Here is a 22,668-nt window from a genome sequence, read left to right as displayed (position 1 = left end):
CCAAACATTTCGTTTTCTACGAACGAACGAACGAACGCAATAGAATTCTACGAACGAACGAACGAACAAAAAGACCAAAAAAATTTCTACGAACGAACGAACGAACGTTCGTGGACAGCTATGGCTAAAAAGAACGTTTGCGAAAAATAATTGCTGGCAAGTGGTTTTTATGAAACTGTATAAAAATCTATTCATTTGTTGAACTGCTTGCACTACTGTGCCGGCTGCCGCTGTTCACATTTTGCGGTGTTGGCGGTGATGGTGATAGATTAGATGAGTTAATGACTGATGCATTTTTCGTTAAAGATGGCGTAATATTAGTAATGTTTGTGTCACTCGTGCACGTCATGGTTGGTCCATAAAATATTAGTTCCGGAATCTGGCCGCCTTGTACGCCAGTACCGTTGGTACTATCCGAGGAGCATTGAAATTGGAATGTAACATTGCCGGTACAAACTTCAGTCATTCCTTCTTGACCAAAGAAACTCAATTCACTGCCATCCAAAATAACTGAAGCTGTATACCATGAATCCGCTTCACACTGAATCGGATTTTCAAAGAACACATGAAATGTATTACTTGAACCATCCGAAAAAAATTTCGTGTTATTTTCTGCTAATATGCATCCAAGACGCTTTAAATCTATTTTCACATTATACTCAGCCGCACCAGTTGATGAACCATATAATCCAAAACCAACGATAAAAATGCGTTTATCTACCGAAAATTGAATTGAATCACAGCGTCCACGATAGCGCCATTGATTGCTTCGATACGCACAGGATTGAAAACGATGACACACTTGAGTCTTTAGACCAGCCCGCGGTTTTATCGAATAATCAAGATTCGGTTTCTTTTTGGCCGTAAAACTTAAAAAAATATCAATGGTTTCTTGCGGCGTCAGAATACCTAAGGGGAGAAACAAAAGAAAAGAATATAATTAATTTAAAATAATCGACAAATAATCGAAAATAATCGAAAAAGAATCGTAGCTTACAAGTGTATATATCAATAAGTTGAAATAAGGCGACCACATAAATAAAAAGAAATCTTAAATGAAAACTTTCCATTACTGAAATCGCGATAGCTAAAAAATAGCTGAAAATTGAGATTTTGGTGATGATTGTTGTAGCGGAGAAAAAAGAATGGAAATTATTATAAAATTAGTAGCAGAAAATGTATGTATTAATTTGGTTCATTGTGTTATTGGTTTACAAATTGCGTAGTCTCTTTCTCTTCTTTTGTATATACTTACCTCACATGCCGAGTTCCGCAAGGTTTCTACAGGGTGGGCCAGAATAACTGCAATTTTTATATGTGCTCAGAAAAAGTATTGTTTTTTACTAAAATTGAATGAAAACTTTATTGGGATTTAGAATAGGGTCCAAAATTTTAAATTCATGTTTTGGTTTTGATTCTTCCTCCGTTTGCACGGATCACCAAACGCAAACGTCGTAAAAACGATTTACACGCGGACCGCACCATTTCGATGGGAATATCGTTCCAAATCTTGACGATTTTCTTTTTAAATGCATCCAATTTTGTGGTTTTCGTAATCTTCAGATCATTTAACTTTGATTGCATGTAGCCCCACACAAAATAATCCAATGGATTCAAGTCTGGAGACGATGGCGGCCATTCGTCTTTATCAATAAAATCAGGCACATTTTCCTTTAACCACTGTTGCACTCTGTTTGCTCGATGTGACGGTGCCCCATCTTGTTGAAACACCCATGGTTCATTACCAAACACTTTTTTGGCGTGTGGCAACAATTTTTTGCGCAATATTTCTTCTTCATACACAGCTGCATTGATTTTAACGCCACTTTCAACGAAAACAAGGGGAAATTTGTGGTCGGCCGAAACGGCGCCCCAAACCATGACACTTGACACATTTTGATATCGTTCAACGACTAAATCATCTTCAGGAATGTCCTCAATTGTCGCTGCGTAAACACGATCATTTTGCGCATTGAGACTTGGCTGCAAAAGGAACAACTTCTCGTCGGAGAAAACGATGTTTGAGGTTGCGGCCCGGCTTAGCAGATCTTTGCATTTTCGCTTTCTATCTTGCTTATTTTTTTTTTGTCAAACCATGTTTTCGGGTTTTTTTGAATGGTTTCATTCCCAAATCTTCTCTCAACACTCGTCGCATTGAAGATCGACTGATATTGTGCTCACGAGCTAATATTCTGGCGCTTCTTTTGTTATTTCGAAGAATTTTCTTTCGTACCTTTTGGACCAGACCTTTTGTTCGTACAGATCTTTTTCTGCCCGTTTTTCGCTTCACATCGACAGTTCCACGCTCCTTGTATCGTTTTATGGTGCGATGAATAAAATTCAAACTGATATTGTCGATCTGAAGCTTCCGAAAAATATCAATTTGTCGCAAACCTTTTTTATGCAAATTCAAAACGAGTTGACGTTTCACATCCATTATTGTAGCAAAGTAAACAAGAACTGCGCAATAATGTGCATCATCACAGTGGATAACCAAAACATGAATAAACATAACGGTAAACAAAAGAGTGACTGGAAAGTTATTATAGTAGTATCTACATAGGTGCGAAAAAAAATTGCAGTTATTCTGGCCCACCCTGTACATGTCGCACTATGCACAAACCGCGATATAGAATGTTGCGACCCGCGTTTACGTCCCGATTCCAAACCACGATCACAGTTCCAAGTCGGCCGGCCCGGTTGTTTTTAACTATCCTTTCAATCTTTGAAACCATTCGTTGTGGTTGTGGATTTGGTACATCCATTTGCATTTGTTCATCATCGTCAACGATAATCAAAATGTCTTCTTCTTGTTGTTGTTCTTCTCGTACTACTTCTACTTGTTGTACTACTTCAGCGACCAATGGCATCAGTTCATCTTCATTGATCACATTGGCTGGTGCTAGTGCATTGTTGACGTTTTCACCCATGGGGTCAATCACGAAATTCTAGCGCGACTAGTTTTTGATATAATTTCACTAGAAAACTAGAAAATTCTAGTGGGTGAAGTTGTCTCTCAGTAGTTTTTCATATAAATTATATGGCCTTTGTTGTGAAGTTGGCTTCGTTTGTGACGTCATTCTTCGCACTAGATTTACTAGTTTTTCTAGTGTTCACTAGCGTGATTCGCCCCATGTTTTCACCTGCATTCAAACGACGACGTAGTTCTCTTCTCAAACGACTTCGCTCTCTTTTCAAACGACGTTTTCTTTTCCTCGTCCAAACTATGTGTGCTGGTTCTGCAAGGATCTTTACAATACAATTCAAACACGTTCTGTATCGTGCTTTCGGTTGATTGTTTGGCGCTTCCAATACGGTCCAGTATAGACTGCACAACATTGTCGTTCGATTTTCATCTACTACCAAACACTTACATCCACGCGATTAAAATAATGCACATAGCGATTCGTTTGTGGTGTCTCTAGATGCCTTTTGAGACCTTGTCGCATCTTTGCTCCGCCGATAATAATGAGCGTTGGTTTGGCAGCTTGGCACAATTCGTATGTGATTTTATTCATACAATTCGTATGTGATGAAACCTCCGAATGCCAAATAGGTGTACTTGAGCGAACAGTACACTTTGATTTGTTCATTGAAAAAAACGAAAATGATGATTCGCAAAATCAACATAGTGTGGACATGTTTCGGAGATCTCCGGATACGTCATTCGGTCTGCCAACAAACGATCTTGCAACTTTGCGTCTAGTTCCACGCAATCTTTTGTTTTTTCGCATTGATCAGGCGATAATATTTGCCAGCCTCCACTCGAATATTGCGCTCCACTATCTCGTCATTATCTCGATATTCCCTGGCAACACCAGCAACTGTTAGTCTTTTGCTTGGATCCAATCCGAGCAATCGTTCGAATTTGCCACGTTCAAAATCTTGCGAAAGTCGTTCGATTCGATCTTCCTCGCTTTGTTTAACAATTGATTTGATGCAGTTCAGAGAGACGGCCACACCATCCGTGTAAATTAGTTGATTGAAATATTTCTTCGGTGTTGTCGGTATGATTTTTTCATAATCGAAATATTTCTGCCACATTTTTCGGACTAAACTTTTGTTGGCGAGGAACTCGTCTCGGTCGTAAGTTTTCGGTGTTTTGGTCGGTTTTCGTGGCTTGCGACCAACAGCAGTCAAAGGATCGAATAAAGATCTCAAATAGAACACAATGTGCCGGCGCTGAAACGTGGCCAATGGAACAATTTTGAATCGACTGATGTTTTCGATTCCAATTTCTTGTGCTTCATAAATAAACTTTTGCAAACGAAATAACAATTGGACATGCTGCATCCATGTTAGTTAAATGTCCATGAACATGCCACATTTATTTTCAATATTCGGCTCCAACAGCACGGTGAATGCATTAACCAAATCCGCTTCGTACTCAGCTGTCCCATCAAACAGGAATCGAATTGTGCGATTTACGACATTTTTGTTATGGCTTTTTTGTTGTTTTTTATAGGCTAGATGTAGACTATTTTGCACAAACATGAAAAATCGACGTGATCGAGCCTTCGTGTGTATATTGTGATAAGTAAAAAACACTTCTTTGGAAGTTCTCACTATGACGCAATACTGCACATCTGAAATCTGAAAATGATCTCGATTTTCATACTTTACAGTATATATGTACGGCTGGTAATAAAAGAGACTTTAAGCAGAAAAAATCTTAAAAGTGTCTCATAATTTGTAAAGGATTTACATAAGATGGAGACGGTTTAAAAAAACTTAAAGTCACTTTTATTCTCAGCCGATCATATAGAGTGACGCAAAAATACATATCACATATAAATATGTGTATATGTATGTTGGTATCGCGTCACTTGTGGGACTGCCGTCCCCCGTGATATTGTTCTTGAAATTTGTGTGATATTGTTTGTACATGTACTTGATTTGTTGCGCTGGTTTGGAGGACATCCTCACCATTTCACAACATAATATAGAGAAATTCCGGTGCATGCTTTTGAATTGGATAGTCATCGTTTCGGCACTTGTCTCGCATGCCGTAAAAATATTCAGACAACATTTGCTGTTTCTCCGACCATTGATCGTTTCGACGGTCAGTTTTGTTGAAAAATTCGTTAATTTCCTCCGGGGTGCCCTCTTCCATCTTTTTATTAAAGATGAAATGAATTGCACTCGATTGTGATACAAGTTTCGTGCATCGCACCACATCGTTAGAGATGCGGTTTAACAGCAAGCCTGTAAACCTTAACGTAATATGAACATATATATGACAAATTTCGATCAAAAATATTTTTTTTTGTTTAGTTTCTCGTTTAGTTTTGTTCTAATTCGGTTCAGCATCTTCGAATTTGTTGCCTTTGAATGTGCACAAAAGTACCGCTACATTCACAAAACACGCAAAGACATGTTTGAAAACCACAGCATTGTCAACAATTATGAAATTCAAATTGAATGCTCAATATAAATGGCGCAACACAAAATTGAATTTACCAAAAAAAAAAAAAATACACAAACCTTTTCTTTTTTCGATAGGAAAAAATAAAATGAAACAAACAATGTAAATGCACAATAACTTGGAAAATGAAAAAAAAATCTTCTTTTAGTTTCTCGTTTAATTCAGTTCTAATTCTGTTCAGAATGTTTGCACTTTTCTCGCAGTATTGCCCATTCGCTACGCCATATTGTCGTTGTCGCTGTGACGTCGTTCCGATGATTGCTATTGAGCAAATTGTGTGTACAAAATTGGTTCCTTGTGTTGTTCTCTCCACTGCTACTACCACCACTATCAAATCTCAATTTTCAGCAAATCTTTTTGCTGTCGCAACAATAAATACATGTGGTCATGCCCTACATTCTAATAGTTTTCAATAATCTCTCACTCACTCACTCACTCACTCACTCACTCACCCAGACACGCAGTCTCTCTTTCTATCTAACATACATTCTGTTTTCTACATTGTCATTTGGTAATCTCCATGTATACATATTAGAATTAATGTATAATCGAAAATAATCGAAAAAGAATCAATAACAATTATTAAATAATAGAAAGGCAATTTTTAAGTGAATTGCCCCTTAGAATACCCGTTTGTGCAACACCATTCGCAAATTCTTCCAATGTCATTGTTGGTATGCGAATCATTTTCAACGACGAACCCAATACATTACGTCGATTTTGTGGTGATGGATCAATGTCCATTTTGGTGCATGCCGACTGTGCCCATGTTTGTGCTGCTTCAAAAAGATGAATTTCACGGCAATTTAACGTTTCACGGCTCAAAATCGATTCAAACGTCTTCATATCGATGTCTACGAAACCTTCCGATTTTATTGCCATTTCAGCCTAGATTAGTTGTTTTTGTTGTGATGGTGTTGATTGTTGTCGATTTGTGACCAAAGCGACACCAAAATATAGGGAAAAGAAAAACAAAAAGAATCATTTTTAAAATCAAATCATTAACAACGAAATAAAACTAAAATCAGAAATTAGTCTGTATGTATTTTTTTTGCTCTAATTCTATGAGAGTATACAGAGTGCCAAATTCAAGCAAATATGTTTTTATTTTATATTGCTACTATTCTTGATTAACCGATCCGTTACAATGACCAATCAATTTTCAATTAAGTGGATACACCATTTCTAAATTAAGTTCTTGTATGGTTTTTTATTCGACTTTTGTTCCATAAAATGTTTATTTGTTTATTTAACAATATTTTTTACGTATTGCGTTTACAAAGAATTCACAACGACACACTTTAGACAGATGATAGATCCGTCCGTTTTTCCTGTATTTTGTTATCTAAACCACAACACACATGATATTATTGTTGTTTTTTTTTTGCCATAAGAATATGATTTACGAATTACAACACAGATAACATTGATACATTTTACATAGTTTATTTTCGATTCAATAAAAAAATCGATTATTATTATTTTTTATTTTCGTTCTGACTATAAATTGACATTTATGAGATAGAAAAAAACTGTACATGCACCATAAGACATAAAGAACAATTGTATCGAATAACGAATGTTTTGTATAAAATCTTGGCTTGATCCATCAAATACACTTCAAAATATATAGTATCAGTCATGGTATTTTAGATCAATAGAGCCGAGCTATTTCATGTCATTTTTTGAAAATAACAACCACAAACACGAAATTCTCTCAAAAATAATTATTATTCAGTGTCAATTGATATGGAAAATGTTCTAGTCAAGCGGTTTGTGATTTTCTATTTGATATTATGTGTTAGAAGCTTGTACTGTATTTTTCTAAATCATTATTATTGTAAATAGCTTTCTTGTCAATACAAATGTGATTTCTGTAGCTATTGTTTCGATTTGTACCATTGATTGGCGATAAATCAACTCGTGTGCTAACGGCATTTGCATCGTTTTTCGTGCAGCTTTGACTGACATTTAAATTATCTAATCGATCACATACCTGTGCATCGATGACTTCCCAGCATCGTTGCATTAATTCAGGTTCTTCGAATAAACGCGACTGACTTAGCAGTAAACAAGCATTCTTTGCCGTTAGACTAGTTTCCAAATAATTGACGCAAGCACGAGCCAAATGCGGTACAATGTATTTTTTAGCTGCATACAATGTAGCCAATACGTTGTCTGCTTCTAAATAAATTTCATCACAGTACAAATACCTATTGAGCAGAAGAGGGAAAAGAAGTAGAACAAGAAAAGTGAATTGTTAAAATTGAAAATGACAGAAAAAATCGTTTAATCGTATTTTAAAAATTTGAAAATTATTACTTAAGTAGCGTCAAAAAGGCCGATGGTTCAACGTCAGGAACTTTAATTTCTTTCTTATTCTCCGCTAAGCCGCCATAGAACATTGCATAAAACACAGAGCTTCCCGTTGCTAACACATATTTGTGTGAATGAATCGTTTGAATATTATCTATAAAGACATTAGTAATTTTAATTGAAAAATCGTAAACAATAAATCGATAAAATGAGAACAAGTAAAATGAAAAAAGTTCTGAATAATGGATGTGTGTGCGAAACCGTGTAGTTTATTATTCAATTATTGTCAAACTTACCGTCACTGCCAACAATGAAACTAATATCGGACATGAGTTCATTGTTAAACATGGCTGCATTTCGTTCACGTACAGTTGGCTTGGTCGCTTGCCAATTAGGATCGCCCGTATCAATAGTAAAAATTGTGTTTGGCATCGTAAACGATGAAGAACTTTGGGCACCCGGTGATGTTAAAGGTGACGATGGAATGCTTGATGGTTGAGTCACTTGTATATTTTCCCGTTGTACATGCGAATTATTATGTGGTGGTGATAACAATAAATGGCCATTGTTTAATGATTCTACTGCAATTATAAAAAAGTAGAAGAGTTGAAAACAAACTAAAATACCAGTATGAATCCCTTGAAATCAAAAGATATATTCAATCAAACATTTCGGAAAATTTGAATTTTAAAAAATTGCAACGCGAATAAAGGTACCAATAAAAGGACGGAAAAAAGTAAAATAAAATATAATAATAACTGCAACGAACAGCGTTCCTTCGCCTTGGTGGCTTATTGAAAATAATTTAATTAAATAAATATAATATAATTCATAAGTCTAGCAGATAATACAATGCGAAAAAGATCTCCAAGCAAGTCTAGCATGATACATGAACGAAAAGTTCAAGTGGTGAATTTGATAGCAGCATTTGGCCATAAAACAAATAGATGATAAATCAAGTCTTACCGTTTGTCCATGAATTTGTTTGAGAAAATGACATGTTCATTTGCTCAGGCGATTTATTTGTCGACGACGACGATGTTGATGATTTTTGAGCTGCTTTGTTATTTGGATTCGACATATTTTGCTCGTTGTTGTTTTTAATGTATAAATCTGTAGCTTTCTCTTCTAAATACTTATTTAAGTCTGACTGTTTTGATTATTTGCACTTAATTATAACATTTGCAAGTCGACTAAATTATTTTTGTTTACTTTGTTTTTGTTTTTTTTTTTTTTTTTTTTAATTGGATGTGGTCCGTTCCTTATCTAGTCGTATTATTTACACTGAAATAAAGATCAGTTTTTGCGTAAGATTGACTAAATGCACAAACACAATTGAGTAAAACAAGAACAAAGAAAAATTGTTTGACTGCAAAATTGAAATTTGCTGTAAAATTTGGTATTTTCTTCAGCTTTATATTATTTTATTTCACAAAATCAGCCATCTTTGGGGTTAAATCATTTTTTTCCTATTCAGTCTGTAAACTTTTAACGTAGTATTTTTGCCTGTCAGTCGATTTTTGCTGTTATTGCTTTGAGCAAAACTAAATAATACTTGTTTTTCTCTGCTCCGTCGGTATACGAGTGTTAGTTTTTTTTAATATGTATTGTAACAGTGTGTTAAGAGAATGGGCAACGGCAGCAGCAGCGGCACAAATAACTCTTTGGTATCATATATATATATTTACGCTGTGCATTCAGCATTGCGATATTTTCGAAAATATATGCGCGCACACAGTCAACCATTCTCGTATAATGAACGAGTGAGCAGAGTATATTACTTCGTAGTTATGTACGGGCGCCAATATGACAGTTCATATATTTTACACACAAATACAATCAATAAAACGATTGCTGGTTTTGTGTTGGAGCAGTCGCAGCACAGAACTACATACAACTCAATATTAGTTCTACTTTTGCCTGAAACTGTATGAGCAATTCTCTTATGCATTCATAACGAATATTCAAAACGGCCAAATGAAACGCTCACTCCACCGACCACATCCATACGTGTGTACGCATGTGCTTTTGCTCAGAAGAATCAATGCTATGACCAGCTATGACGTTATTCGCACAAAAAAAATCAACATTCGTTTGGACGGGAAAATGCATTGCAACAACCGCGTTACCTTTTGCTTTCTTTGATTCGCGTAATTTTTTACTTTTATGTTTTGGCTCGAAATATAAACAAACTGTTAGCAAAAAAACGCTTCGATCATAGTCTTTGCTTTTCACTCGACTCCAATTTATATTAATTAAATATTCACGATTTATTACGATTGCATTGATTGATTTATTTGCATTTTTATAAATCAAACAATTCCTCCTTATGATTGCATCCACATACTAACACTTTATATACTAATATTGATAAACTTTATATTTGCTGTTGTTTCATAAAAAGGCTCGGAATGCATTTGTTGAGAAATATAAAACTATTACCACCGCGAATTCCATTGTGAAGTATTATTTTTCGTTCGTTTATTTATCTTTTTTCATGAAACAAGTTCGAATATGAATGAACGAAAAAATATAATCTTCATCGCCTTCCAGATGACATAACACATGTTATGAAAGTAATTTTGCAAATAAATATTCCGTTTAATCAAAATCTTTCGTTAAAATCATTTAAAATGATCAAATTACAATGCATATACTTGAATAAGCAGCGATATACATTTGGCATTATTTTCAAGCAAAATTTATTTTGAAGCGTAAAATATTCAAATGTTTTTCGTTCACTTAATTATAAATATAAAAAATTTTTTGGAAATTGGTATTGTTGTAAAATATTAAGATTGCTAGTTTACATCAATGAATCTATGTCTGTATAAGGCGAGACGGGATCATGATCTAAATGTTATGGTAAAAATGTTGAGGCAATTTGAAAATTGTTAATTATCAAAATGTGAATATACAATTAGCAGCTTCATAATATTTTTTTTAGTGAAATGAAGATGGGGAATAACACGAGGATATGGAGAGAGAAAGAAAAAACCAAGGGGTTTCACTTATTTAAATGAAAGAGAGATAAATTTTATTCAAATATCAATGCTTATTGAATATCCATGCACATTATTTGAATAAAATCAAGATGACGGCTATTGTAGTTAAGTATCTAAATATTGCATCCATATTTACTCAATATTGAAAGTGAATCATACGTCCAAGCAGCAAGGGTCCGAGGGAACCGATTACAACAAATTCCCCCCTGATAAAGTGTTATGTTTCAAGAATTTTCAAAGAATACTATTAACTTTCTAGTCTATTCACTTTCTGAAAGGGAAGAAAATCTTTCGATTTGCTAGAGATTTTCGAACTGCTTTTTTGGAGGTCAACTTTTTTCTTCAAAGTAGAATCAGAAGTTTTCGATTCAAAAATCAAAGCCCATTTTCGCCCATTTTTACACTGGACTCTCTATTTAGTGCGAAATTTTATATTGAATCAAATTGTAATCTCAATGAATAATCGGAAATTTGTAATTTTTTCTAATGCTAATTTCCGTTCGTTCAATTTTCCAGGAGTTTTATGGGCATTTGGGAATTCCTAAAATTATGTTAAATGAATTTAATGCACAAATGTTAAAAAAACTCAATTCATAATAATGATATATTCTTTTTTGATGGAATTTTACCATTCAATGTGATGGCCATCAAATGCTCAGAAGCAACTTAAGAAGTATTTCAATATTTTTATGTACATCTTAAAATTTGGAAATTTTTTTGATGCTTTATTTGTTCAATTATAAATTTCTTAGTAAATTTCTTATAAATTATTAGGGAGCATTTTCTTACGGGAGGTTGTTACCTTTCAAATTTTTTCCTTGTCAAAGTCAAAATCAATTTTTGTGCAGATAAAACATAAAAATCCAACATAAAAAGCTAATGTACTGAGCCAACAAAAGTATTAGAAATATGACTCAAATGGATTCGTGCACTTTCAGGTAAACATTTTTGTTCATAATAATAGAGTTTGATTTAAAGCGGTCTATACAGATTTTATGTGTATACATTTTGCACTATTAAAAATTGCGCATGCAACGATATGAGAATTGATTGCTATAGAATAAAAACAGCGTATGAAAAGGTTGCATTTCAAAGCGAAACACCGTCATACAAAATACAGCAAAAAATGTATGTAAAAACAACCTTTGGTGTGCGACCGTATCATACGCTGTATTTATTCTAGAGAATTCAATTTATTATTGATCATCATTACAAAAAAATGGCAGAGAGTTTCACTTAATATTCTTAGTCCTTCACCATCGAAATGAAATACGACATTGGCATTTCAATTCATTACAATGTAATGTTAACACATGGACTTTGAGGTTTTGTTTCAACTTAAAATGGCAATGTCAATGACAGAAAATAAATCTTACAATGACATTCTTGTGCTCTCAAGTCGAACTAAATTCTTCTTCGAATGGATTTCTTTTTAATGTAATGGTAAATAATCGAATTCTATCGAAAACTTTTAATTTATAATTTATTATGCCAGTGTCGTTGTAATTCAGAAATAATGTGAATATCGACCATTCAATTATGTAAAAATTCAAAAATCGAACAATTTAATTGCAAATGGAATATAATTATAGTATTATTAATTATAACTTTGTACCGTGTGTCTAGCTATATGTTTCAACATGAATTGAAAATTGCATATTAAAAACACCTATTCTCAACAGATGGTGATTCTGATTTATAAAATTAATCTGAAAATTTGAGTCTAGTCGTTTCGTAAAAGACCACACATCGAAAGGTACAATCGGTCTATAAATGATTGTTGTTGTTGTTGTTTGTTGTTGAAAATTTGGGGTTTTACTCTGAATTTTGGATGTATTTTTCAAATTATGATTTGTATTTTACTTACCTGTAGTGTTGTCTGTACTAAGATTTTTTCTGATTGAAAATGATGAGTTGGTGTGCTGTTGATTACGATAGTAACCAGTTTCATTGCATCCATATGTATGTTCTTCTTCGTCATCAAAATGCATTTGCTGCAAGTGCAGATCACGTATGCCAATACAATTAATATCATCTTCGTCCATTGTTAGTAAATTATCTAGCACGTAGGCACTGTTTTCGAGTGGTTCGTTGATTTTTTGTGCCAATTCTGAGCACCTATGGGCCAAATGCCAAATATCCGATTGCGAAACAGCCCATTGCAGTACCTGCAATCCCAAACTGTTCTTCAAAGCGGACGCAAGCAAATCCGTCATTGCTCAGGTTTTTTTGCGGTCAGCTAATTTATGTTATTTTACTGAGTATCAACAACCACAAAAGTACCTTTTTGCTTGCGTATTAACGGAACGCGATCAAAAAATGCACTTAAGATTTTTTTTTTTTTTTTTGTAAGTGACACTTGTTTCCCTTACATGCACAATATATTCACTAAGTTCATCAATTATTATTTTTCCAGCGAATATTTCTTTCATGTATAATTTGATTTTGAATATAACACCTTACTTTCACTTCGTTCAACTAATTAACTATGCGAATCCATATATTGATGACTTAGTGTTTTCACCGAGATTCAGTCAGTCGATATTGTTAAGTATCGTTTTTATTTAGACACTGAGTTCCGAATTCGAAAGGTATCGATGTGACACCATCCACAAGCAGATATTTTTTGTTTTCATAATCATTGTCGTTTTGTTGAGTTGGCCCATTATTGTTATAATCAAAAAGTTACGGAAGAAAGAGAAGAGAAATGTTAGTAGCATCCATTATAATGGGAACAAAATTGAAACAAAAGTATACAATACATATAACAAATTATTACATAAATATCATTCAACTTATCACGAGTCGTTGAATTTTTTCGGCAAATATTTAAATTTTGTGAGTTTTTGAACCTGATTTGAGAAATTAGAACAAATTATTACTGTAAATCGAATTGTATTAGAAAATCGTCAAAAATATATCGTATATGGTTATATATAACAAAAAGTACATAAGTTACAATTGCAGTAGCGTTTTGTAGTTAAAAATTAATTACTCAAGTTGTTGTTAATGTCAAAATGCACTTCAAACTGAATTATTATGCAAACAAAAAGTTTGTAGAAACGAAAAATTATATATATTCACTTCGGTAAGCAAAATGCGATGTAATGGCCGAAATTTGAAATGTAGAACTGCTGACTAAATAAGTGTTGTCGCTATGTCTGTGTTCAAAAATTGACTGTGGCAGACAGTTGAATAAACGGTCAATCATTGTTGAATTGCCTAATGGAATAAGTAAATGCAGTTAAAATTCGATTTGGAATTTAACACACGGTTAAAGCAAGACAAAGCTTCAAAAAGTCAGATATAGGCCAATGTGGACTCATCATGTTAACTCATATGCGAGTATATGTAAATTCAATCATCAGTCACACTGATTTAGTGAACATGATGAGGAAATGATTTTCGGCGTTTTGTTTGCGTGTATCAACAAAATGATGAAAACCAAAACGGAAAAACATGTTTTTGGCATGACGAAATATTTATGAATGTCTGCATGGGATCTTTGCCGCCGGTCAAATTATGAGACAATGCGTTTTATATTCATTCCATATTCGATTGATATCAAGCTAGAGGAGAGAAAAAAAGAGATCACATGAGTTTTTTGCACAAATTCAAGTGAAAGTCCAAAAGTAAATGGTAAATTGAAGCTCATTTTTCTTGTGCTGATTCGTTTTCTTTCGTCAATTCTCTTTTTCTCTTCTTCATTTGTTTTTTTATTATTATTTATTTTCTTAATACATGTGCAACGTTAGTACTTAAAATATTGGGCGATCATTACAACTAAATACTTTTATAAACTTTCATCGAATTTCAAAGTTTTCTATAGTGCTGTTGACAATGATCAAACAAATGTGAAATTTTAGTTTAGTTTCTGTATATTTATTACAAAAAATATACCTCATACAATTTTGATGTTGTTTTGACATAAACGTGATAAGTAGTAAATCGTTAGTAAATAATTTCCAAGTTAAAATTCCTATGTTGGCGTCAACAATAACAACCGCTTTCAATGGAATTATAGGTTTCCAAAAGTGTATTCAACGCAATAGAAATCATTGCAATATTTACAGATGTATATTTTTTTATATTTTTTTCTTGCTTTTTGGTCATATTCAACTGATTTTAACTTGTTACTAATATTGGACAAAATATAATAATATTTACATTTTTTTGAGTGGGATAGATGTATTCAGTCCAGAATAATTAAAGTTTAATTTTTGTTCTTCGCTGGTCACTTGTTTAATTATTTACAGGAATCGCAAGTAATCATAATATTCGTAACAACGAAGCTTTCGACGATTCACTTAAATTGAGCCCGTTTTATAATCTGTAAATCGACAAAACTTTCTTCTTATAAAATGCAGCATAAATGCACTCACTAAATCGTTTGTTAAATAATATTGCTGTTTGTTCAGCTCTTCCATTAGCGTTATGATTTCGATCTTTCTTTTTACTTTATTTAATTTAACAAAAAAAGAGTTCTTGAGGACAACATTTATTTGAAATAAATTCCTTGTATCAGGTTTATGGCCTCCAAAATTTTGCTCACACAAAACAAAGCACAAAAGAAATGTTGTTCGAGCAACAGACATCATAACTTTACACTTGGCATTTAAACATTTAACTTTTTTATGATAAATAATAATTGATGCACAAAAAATATAATAATACGCCAAGAACTCTTTTCATATTTCGTTTCGTTATGACATCAAACTTCACGAAAAAACATAGCATACACATACCGTTTACAATGCGTTTGAATAAACACATAACCGTGTTTGAAGTAGATGGAGCACTTTAGATGAATGATCATCCGTTGCCGAAATCGTGAGAGATTGTGTGATGAGTCGACAGTTGAATTGTTCACGTTTTACAATGAATCCAATGAACACATGCTAACAAATGTCCAAATAGGTGCGCGCAATTTCAGTATATGTATGCCGGAGACAGTTTTGTTGATATTTTTTATCATTCCTTCCTTCTTATGTTTTCATTTCTCTCTTTCTCTTTCAGCTCGGTCATTCTCTGCCGCTATATCACACACCTCTTAAACCGAACAATCTGTAATCCGTACATATTTAGATATGCAAGCATTTGTGCGTTTTACAATAAAGGAATGAACACAAATGAAAATCGAATTTCTTGAATTTAAAAAAGAAAACAAACAAGAGAAAAAAGAATCCCTGTATGCGTAACGAAAATCACGTTCAGATATGTGTTTCAGGTCGTGTATTTTTTACGCTTGATTTTATATAGTACAATCAAGTAATGTTGTCAATGGACCAGGCAACAATGGGGTGTGTGTGCGCTTTATAGAATTTATTATTCTTAAAAGCGATGGTGATTATCATTTAAGTCTCTTATCAATTGTCTACAATGACAAAAATCGGTATTCGCTTGCAATGTACCCTAAATGACCAAAATTAAAATTGATGATATCTGTACTTTTGATTCCATTATTTTGTTTCGATTTTATTCGGTTTCCCGACTATTATTGTCTATGGGTCTGAAGAAAAACCCTAAAAAATGCAGTTTTTATAAAACGCTGAAATTACTAGCTAAAAACACGGAAAATATGTTATTAAATATGATGATAAATTTCAAACGAAGTAATTTAACAAATAATGCATAAAAAAGTAAACAAATTGATAGTGTCGTTTAATTTTCAATTTACTTGAAATATATACAGTGAATCTAATATTTTTGGTAGACAAAATTTTGCATGACACACTCCACTCACATGCCATTCGTATATGAATCCTATGTTAGTGGAGAGTTTCTCTGCTTACTTTGCTTGTTATTTTGTCTATCAAAATAATTAGATTCACTGTACATTCTACCCAAGGAACAATTTGAAATGCAAATTCATCCATTACCAGGCAAAAATTAACGGTCAAATTTGGACTTGGATTTGTATGTAGTTTCAGTTATTTTTACGGTTGCCATAGCATAACATTCAGGTGTGAATATATGGAAAAGAGGAACGACAATCATTAGTATCAATATTTTTTTAAATTAAAAACTTTACTCACCCACGGGCTCCTTCCCTCCGTACAACGGTTAAATACAAACTGGGTAATAGATTTAACAAAATAGGAAGTAGAATTAACAAAGTGTAAAGTACGATTTGGGCAGTAAAATTGACAAAATAAGTAGAGAAATTGTACAAGTTAGGCAGTCAAATTATACGAAATATGTTGTCAAATTGTACAAACTTTATACTACGAAGCATGGTGAAAAGTTTGAGTCTTACTTGAAATCCATCGCCGAATCGACATAGCGATGAGTCTGATAACGTGTTGAGATCTACTTTTTGTGAAAAATTAACTAATTCCTCAATTTACAGCATTTTCGAAACATTTTTAAAATAATCAATCGAATAATCAATAATCAAATTTTTTATGCGTGAAAATTTTATTCACAAATCTCGTTTACCTCGCCTAGAGACAGAGCAATGCATTTGCAAAATGTTGAAAAAATAATGCATCAGAGGGTTAAATAAATAAATGAAGTACTATTGGTACATTTTAATTTTTCTTGCTCCCTAAAGTGGAACCTTTAATATAGACATCTGAAATATCAAAATAGAACTCCACTTTGTGATTCCACGTTGAGAAGCATAATCGTTGTTGTCATAAAATTGATATCGCTAGCGTTAGCAAAACTTTTTGGCTTCAACATTTTATTTTTCCAATGCAAAATCAAATTTTTTTTCACGAAAATTTAAAATGAATGTAGGTTTGCATAGTTTTATGATTGGATATATTTTAAAATATGACAATGAGAACAACAAAACTATTTACACAGCAAAAATGAATCAGTTTGAAGTTGACATGAAACGCCCATTCCGAAGTATTTTCGCCACATCCTGATAATTGCCATTGTGAATTCGACGCTTAATTTCCTTCCGTCCCCTTTGCAAAGCACGTTTGCTAACCGTTGCCACAATTATATCTGGTAGACTACCGACTGAGTCCGGTAATCCAGCAATCAGTTTCGCCGCTTTGCAACCGTAGCACACTTTGAATCAATGCGGTTTTATGTTCACTGAAAATCGTTTTCGGCAATTCGCGCATGTTTGTAATGTTCCCCATTCATCTTCCATTTTCCCCACTGGATGGTCAAGTTTCTTGACGCTCTCCAAAAATATACTATAACTGAATTAATATTAAAAATCTCTTTGTAGGTAGGCACATAGCTTACCTCACAACAAGTAAAATCAACCACAAAGTGTCACATGTATTTGCACTAATATTTGTAATCTACTAGAAAGTGTCGCATCTATAAACTGTCAAATTTACAAATACCAATGTATGACACCTTTTATATGGGATAGGTAGTCAATTTCCGGTCGATGTCAATTTTCGAAAAATCGTATATACTACTAAAATGTACTAATTATGTACAATTATGTACAACAATTTTTATGATTATGTACCAACAAAAAAAATTCAGAATTTGGATTTTTAAAAATTGAAAATATCAAAACCCGGAAAATGTTTACCCGAATTTGTACAACACCAAAGTTATACGTCGTTAAAATGTACAAAATATGTACAATTCAAATCACCCATCAGATTTGAAAAATGTTCATCGGGTCACTATCTGGAGCCAAAAGTTCAAAAATAAAAAAAGTTCGATTTACGGATTTTTTTTTTTTCAACTTTCGTACACCTCCAGTGTATACGTCGTTAAAATGTACAAAATATGTACAATTCAAATCAACCATCAGATTTGAGAAATTATCATCGTGTACCCAAATTTCACCCAGTCCAATTTTTATAGCAGTTTCTGAATTCGCCGCGAATGGCCAACTTTTTAATCATCCATATTATCATAACAAAGTATATTGTATAAAAATTTGACTTGTACATAATCAATATCGATTGTACAAAATCAGATTTGACTTGTACATAATCAATATCGATTGTACAAAATCAGATTTGACTTGTACATAATCAATATCGATTGTACAAAATCAAATCTGACGGGTTTTGATATTTTCAATTTTTAAAAATCCAAATTCTGAAAAATTTTTGTTGGTACATAATCATAATAATTGTTGTACATAATTGTACATAATTAGTACATTTTAGTAGTATATACGATTTTTCGAAAATTGATATCGACCGGAAATTGACTACCTATCCTTTATATGGGACACTTATTAATGCAAATACAGGCGTGTCAAAAATTTTTAAGCTTGGCATATAAAGAGAAGTAGTTTCAAATCGTTCTTGTGCTGTAATTGAAGTACGAACCTTCAAACGTATAGCCACAAAAAATTGGGACAATATCTCTTATGGATAGTTTCCTATGTTGGCCATTTGGCCATCATCTCGAAATTCTTGAAAACTTTTACAAAATCAACTACTTCATTTTCCTCTTGAGATATTTTTCATATTTAAAAAGTGGAAATACTAGCTAAAGGCCGGCCCCAATAAATACAATAGATGGTGAATTTGAATCAAAGTTCAGGTGGTGGTTGTGCTTGTCCAAATATTAACTTGCGAGCTGTCATGCGAGAACAAAATTTTCTTCAGAAGAAAACGTTATTTTACTTCTACTACAAAAACGCAATTCATACATCTCTCGAGCGTAGTACAGTCCCAAGACCATAATATTTTATATTATTATTTTAATATTTCAACCATCAATATACCATTTGTATCCTAGAAACAGAAGCCATATGTTTAAAAGCATCTGTTTGGAGGCGACCTTCTACTGGTGCCTTTTCACCACTTCATACTACTGTGTTCTCTTTACTTTGGTCTTTAATTTATAGTACTGGAACCAGGCTTCATTGACAACTACTATTGATTTATTCACCACATTCTAGAAGCTTGAGAAATCAATCACAAGAGAAAAGTGTTAATCTGTTAAAAAAAATTCAAAGGCTTTTCGAATGATCGCGAACAAACGTTCTCCAAGTAACATTTTCCGTGTGATATATTGAAGACACTATCTGCTGCGATGCTGAGGGTCGCAGCTAACGTACTGTTGGACATTTGGAATATTTCGTGAACTACACTTGGATTTTGGCCATCACATCTTGAACTGTTTCCACTAATGTCACAAAAGTGTGAGAGTCAACATTCATCTAGTCTCTGCACAACTATGAAGATTTTTCTTATTCTTTGACTATGGTATACGATGGAGGAGGGTCACCATAAACTACACGCAAGAAGTGATTGAAATCATTTGATGCTATACCATATTTTGTGGTGTACCTAATCTCAACATGATTTTGGAATTTTTCAGTTTTTCAAAAAATATCAAAATGACTAAATGCCTAATGCCGAAGTAAACATATGAAGAGAGATATGAACTCAATTTTTTGTGGGAATACTGTTGACAGTCCATACTTCAATTACAGCACAAGAATGATTTAAAAACACTTCTCTTTATATGCTAGGCTTAAAAATTTTTGACACACCTGTACATGTGACACTTTTTGAGGTAGATTTTACTTGTTGTGTGGTAAACTATATGCCTACCACATAACCTAAAAAATCTACTATTTATTTTTTTTTGTGTGCATTGTTTATTTTTTTTTTTTTGAGCGTAAATGAACAAATGAATTGTTAGATTTTCAATTTAAAACTTAATGTGTTGGGCTGTGTTCAGATTATGTTGTCAAACAAAATATTATTGGAAGTGAAAGAAACAAGTGAATCCATACCATTGGAATTCGTAGCATATAATCTCCGTTCCATTTGACACGAAAATGACCACCCGAATGGGTCAAAACGCTACATTTTTCAACGTTGGAATATATACATTCTAGTTTGATGTAGTCAAATATATAATAAAATGTCTTACATCCGTAAGATGAACTTTTCCGCACTGTGATCCACGACATGCATTTATTACAAATCTTTTACTCAAATAATTCACGAGAAAACTAAATCTGACATTAGTTTTAGATAAAAATAATTTTCGAAGGACTTTTCTTACAAAAACTACTAAAGATGGGAATTTTTGTATCGGAGCCATGCCTATATGATATCGTAATCATGTGAAAATTTGCAGAGGTTATTTTTTTCACAAAAAGTTAACATTCTGAAAGTTTGAAGAAATTTCAATGCATATTAAGGGTACTTCCCATACAAAATTTCGTTTTAGAGCGAAAAATCCAAAATTTTGTTCGGGAGGTGCCCCTAATATTCGTTGAAATGTCTTCAAACTCTCGGAATGGTATTTATGTGTGATAAAAATAACCTGTGCAAAGTTTCAGCTCATTACGATATCATACAGGCATGGCTTCCATACAAAAATCCAATTTTTTTGAAATTTTTAAAATGAAAAGTGTGTCGAAAATGAATTGTATCGCAAAACTAACGTCATATTCGGTTTTCTCGTACCCAAAAATCCCCCAATACACATTTTTGAGTGTTTAAGAATACATTAAATATCACTTTTGGAAGAAAAATTGAATTTTTCCCATGGATGGACATGGGCATCACACCAGACATGACACTTTACCCTGTCAACCAAAGTCGCTCAAAATCTAATGGTTTCTATTCCTCGGCACCCCCAATCATCCTGTGAAGTCCGATTTTGAATTACTTTTCTTGTTTGAAAGTTATCGTGTTAACAAATTTTTGCGTACAGGGTACAGCGTACAGGGTACAGGGTACAGGGTACGCACATACATTCGGACATCGAAAAAACGCTAGATTCGTGTTCCCTGGCCCCAAAAACACCCAGAAAACACATTTTTTATGGGTGTTAATTTTTCGACCGATTCCAATACTTTACCTTACACACTAGGTGTGTGCGGAAAAGTAAAATTTGACAAAGAAATTTAACCGAAGCTTTAGTGAGTAAAATACATTCACTACTTCTTAATGGTTTTAGATTTTGATAACAATGTTTTTTATGATACTGAGATAATAAAGACAGGTGTCCAAACATATGTTGAAATTTAAACATCAAAATTAGTATCAGGTTTGAGAGAGAATATATATAATACTTGGAACAAATGAATACTTACAAGGTCGACAAAACAGCTCTGGCGAAGATCTAACAGGTCTATCATATCCAAAAAACAATGGTCGATTCTCATTGTCAATTTAAAATTTCGTAATCGTGATAAACATAACGGATCAAATGACACCAAAAAGAAGGAAAAAACAAAACTCTACCGGTTTTATGGGGAGATTCACGGAATTCTAGCGCAGCTAGTTTTTGCTAGTATTTCTAGTGCGTGAAGTTGGCTCTAGTAGTTTTTCGTACAAATCAAAGCTAATCAAATAGTTAATAGTTTCCACAGTTTGGTACAAATTGTATAGCTAGCTATTGGTGTGAAGTTGAATTAGTGTTTTTACTAGTTTTTCTGTAATGGTTTGGAAAGATTTTTATTCTGTCACAGCGGACGGCAGTTCGCGCGAGTGACGAAACCACATTAGTGTGTTGAAAAGTCGAACTCGCTATATAATATATATACACGAAATATACGAAATCCAGACCTAGAAGGCTTTTTTCCGCGGTTGATGTATAGTTGGAAAGCTCTGGGCCAAAGATCAAGAAAAAATGTCAAATGTCAATGCATGCGATCACCTTATGCGACGAAAATTCTAAATGCACTTGGATTGATTGAAATTGATGATGGACGAAAAATAAAATACATAGGCGAACAAAATAAAATAAAAGTGCACACATTGTTCGACATTGGTTCACCGTTTTCTTTTTCGTGTACAGCATGTGGTGATAAAGATAATGAGCAAAGATTGGGCTGTGTAGTCATAATTTTGCTACATAATTTTTTTTCAAAATTTATTGTTTCAATTAAGTGTAGAGGAAGTGTAGGTAAGTGTACAACATTTTGTTTCGAAGTGTACCTGAAATTTGTTTTCAAAAAATCGACTTCTTTTTTTTGGGGTCCTCATAATTTTGCCCGGGGTAGCTATTTTCTAA

At 33.3% G+C, this 22,668-nt stretch overlaps 2 protein-coding genes across 7 annotated transcripts in view; one reads left to right on the top strand and one right to left on the bottom strand.

Moving 5' to 3' along the window:
• LOC116339215 (transcription factor IIIB 90 kDa subunit) overlaps window positions 1-22,668 on the top strand; it is a 43,051-nt gene that overhangs the window by 6,013 nt on the left and 14,370 nt on the right. The window lies entirely within an intron of this gene.
• On the bottom strand, window positions 52-15,749 carry LOC116339213 (BTB/POZ domain-containing protein 6). Of its 5 annotated transcripts, none has more exons than XM_031764961.1 (9): window positions 15,492-15,749; window positions 14,914-15,076; window positions 13,526-13,598; window positions 12,614-13,317; window positions 8,038-8,319; window positions 7,748-7,895; window positions 7,422-7,638; window positions 6,055-6,313; window positions 52-909 (listed from the first exon to the last, which is right to left on the bottom strand). In XM_031764961.1, the coding sequence occupies exons 4-9, from the start codon at window positions 12,960-12,962 to the stop codon at window positions 188-190; spliced, it is 1,977 nt and encodes a 658-aa protein (XP_031620821.1). In that variant the 5' UTR covers window positions 12,963-13,317; window positions 13,526-13,598; window positions 14,914-15,076; window positions 15,492-15,749; the 3' UTR covers window positions 52-187. The 5 variants fall into 5 exon arrangements, with proteins under 5 accessions (XP_031620821.1, XP_031620819.1, XP_031620820.1 ...); XM_031764959.1 differs by having other exon boundaries at window positions 53-909; window positions 8,038-8,322; window positions 15,492-15,747; XM_031764960.1 differs by lacking the exon at window positions 15,492-15,749 and having other exon boundaries at window positions 53-909; window positions 8,038-8,322; window positions 14,914-15,112.

The sequence above is a fragment of the Contarinia nasturtii genome, unplaced genomic scaffold (assembly GCF_009176525.2).
Source record: "Contarinia nasturtii isolate CC-2019 unplaced genomic scaffold, AAFC_CNas_1.1 Cnas_scaffold_493, whole genome shotgun sequence".
Lineage (NCBI taxonomy): Eukaryota > Metazoa > Arthropoda > Insecta > Diptera > Cecidomyiidae > Contarinia > Contarinia nasturtii.
Note: the sequence above shows the minus strand (reverse complement) of the source record. Positions and strands in the feature narration are given on the sequence as shown.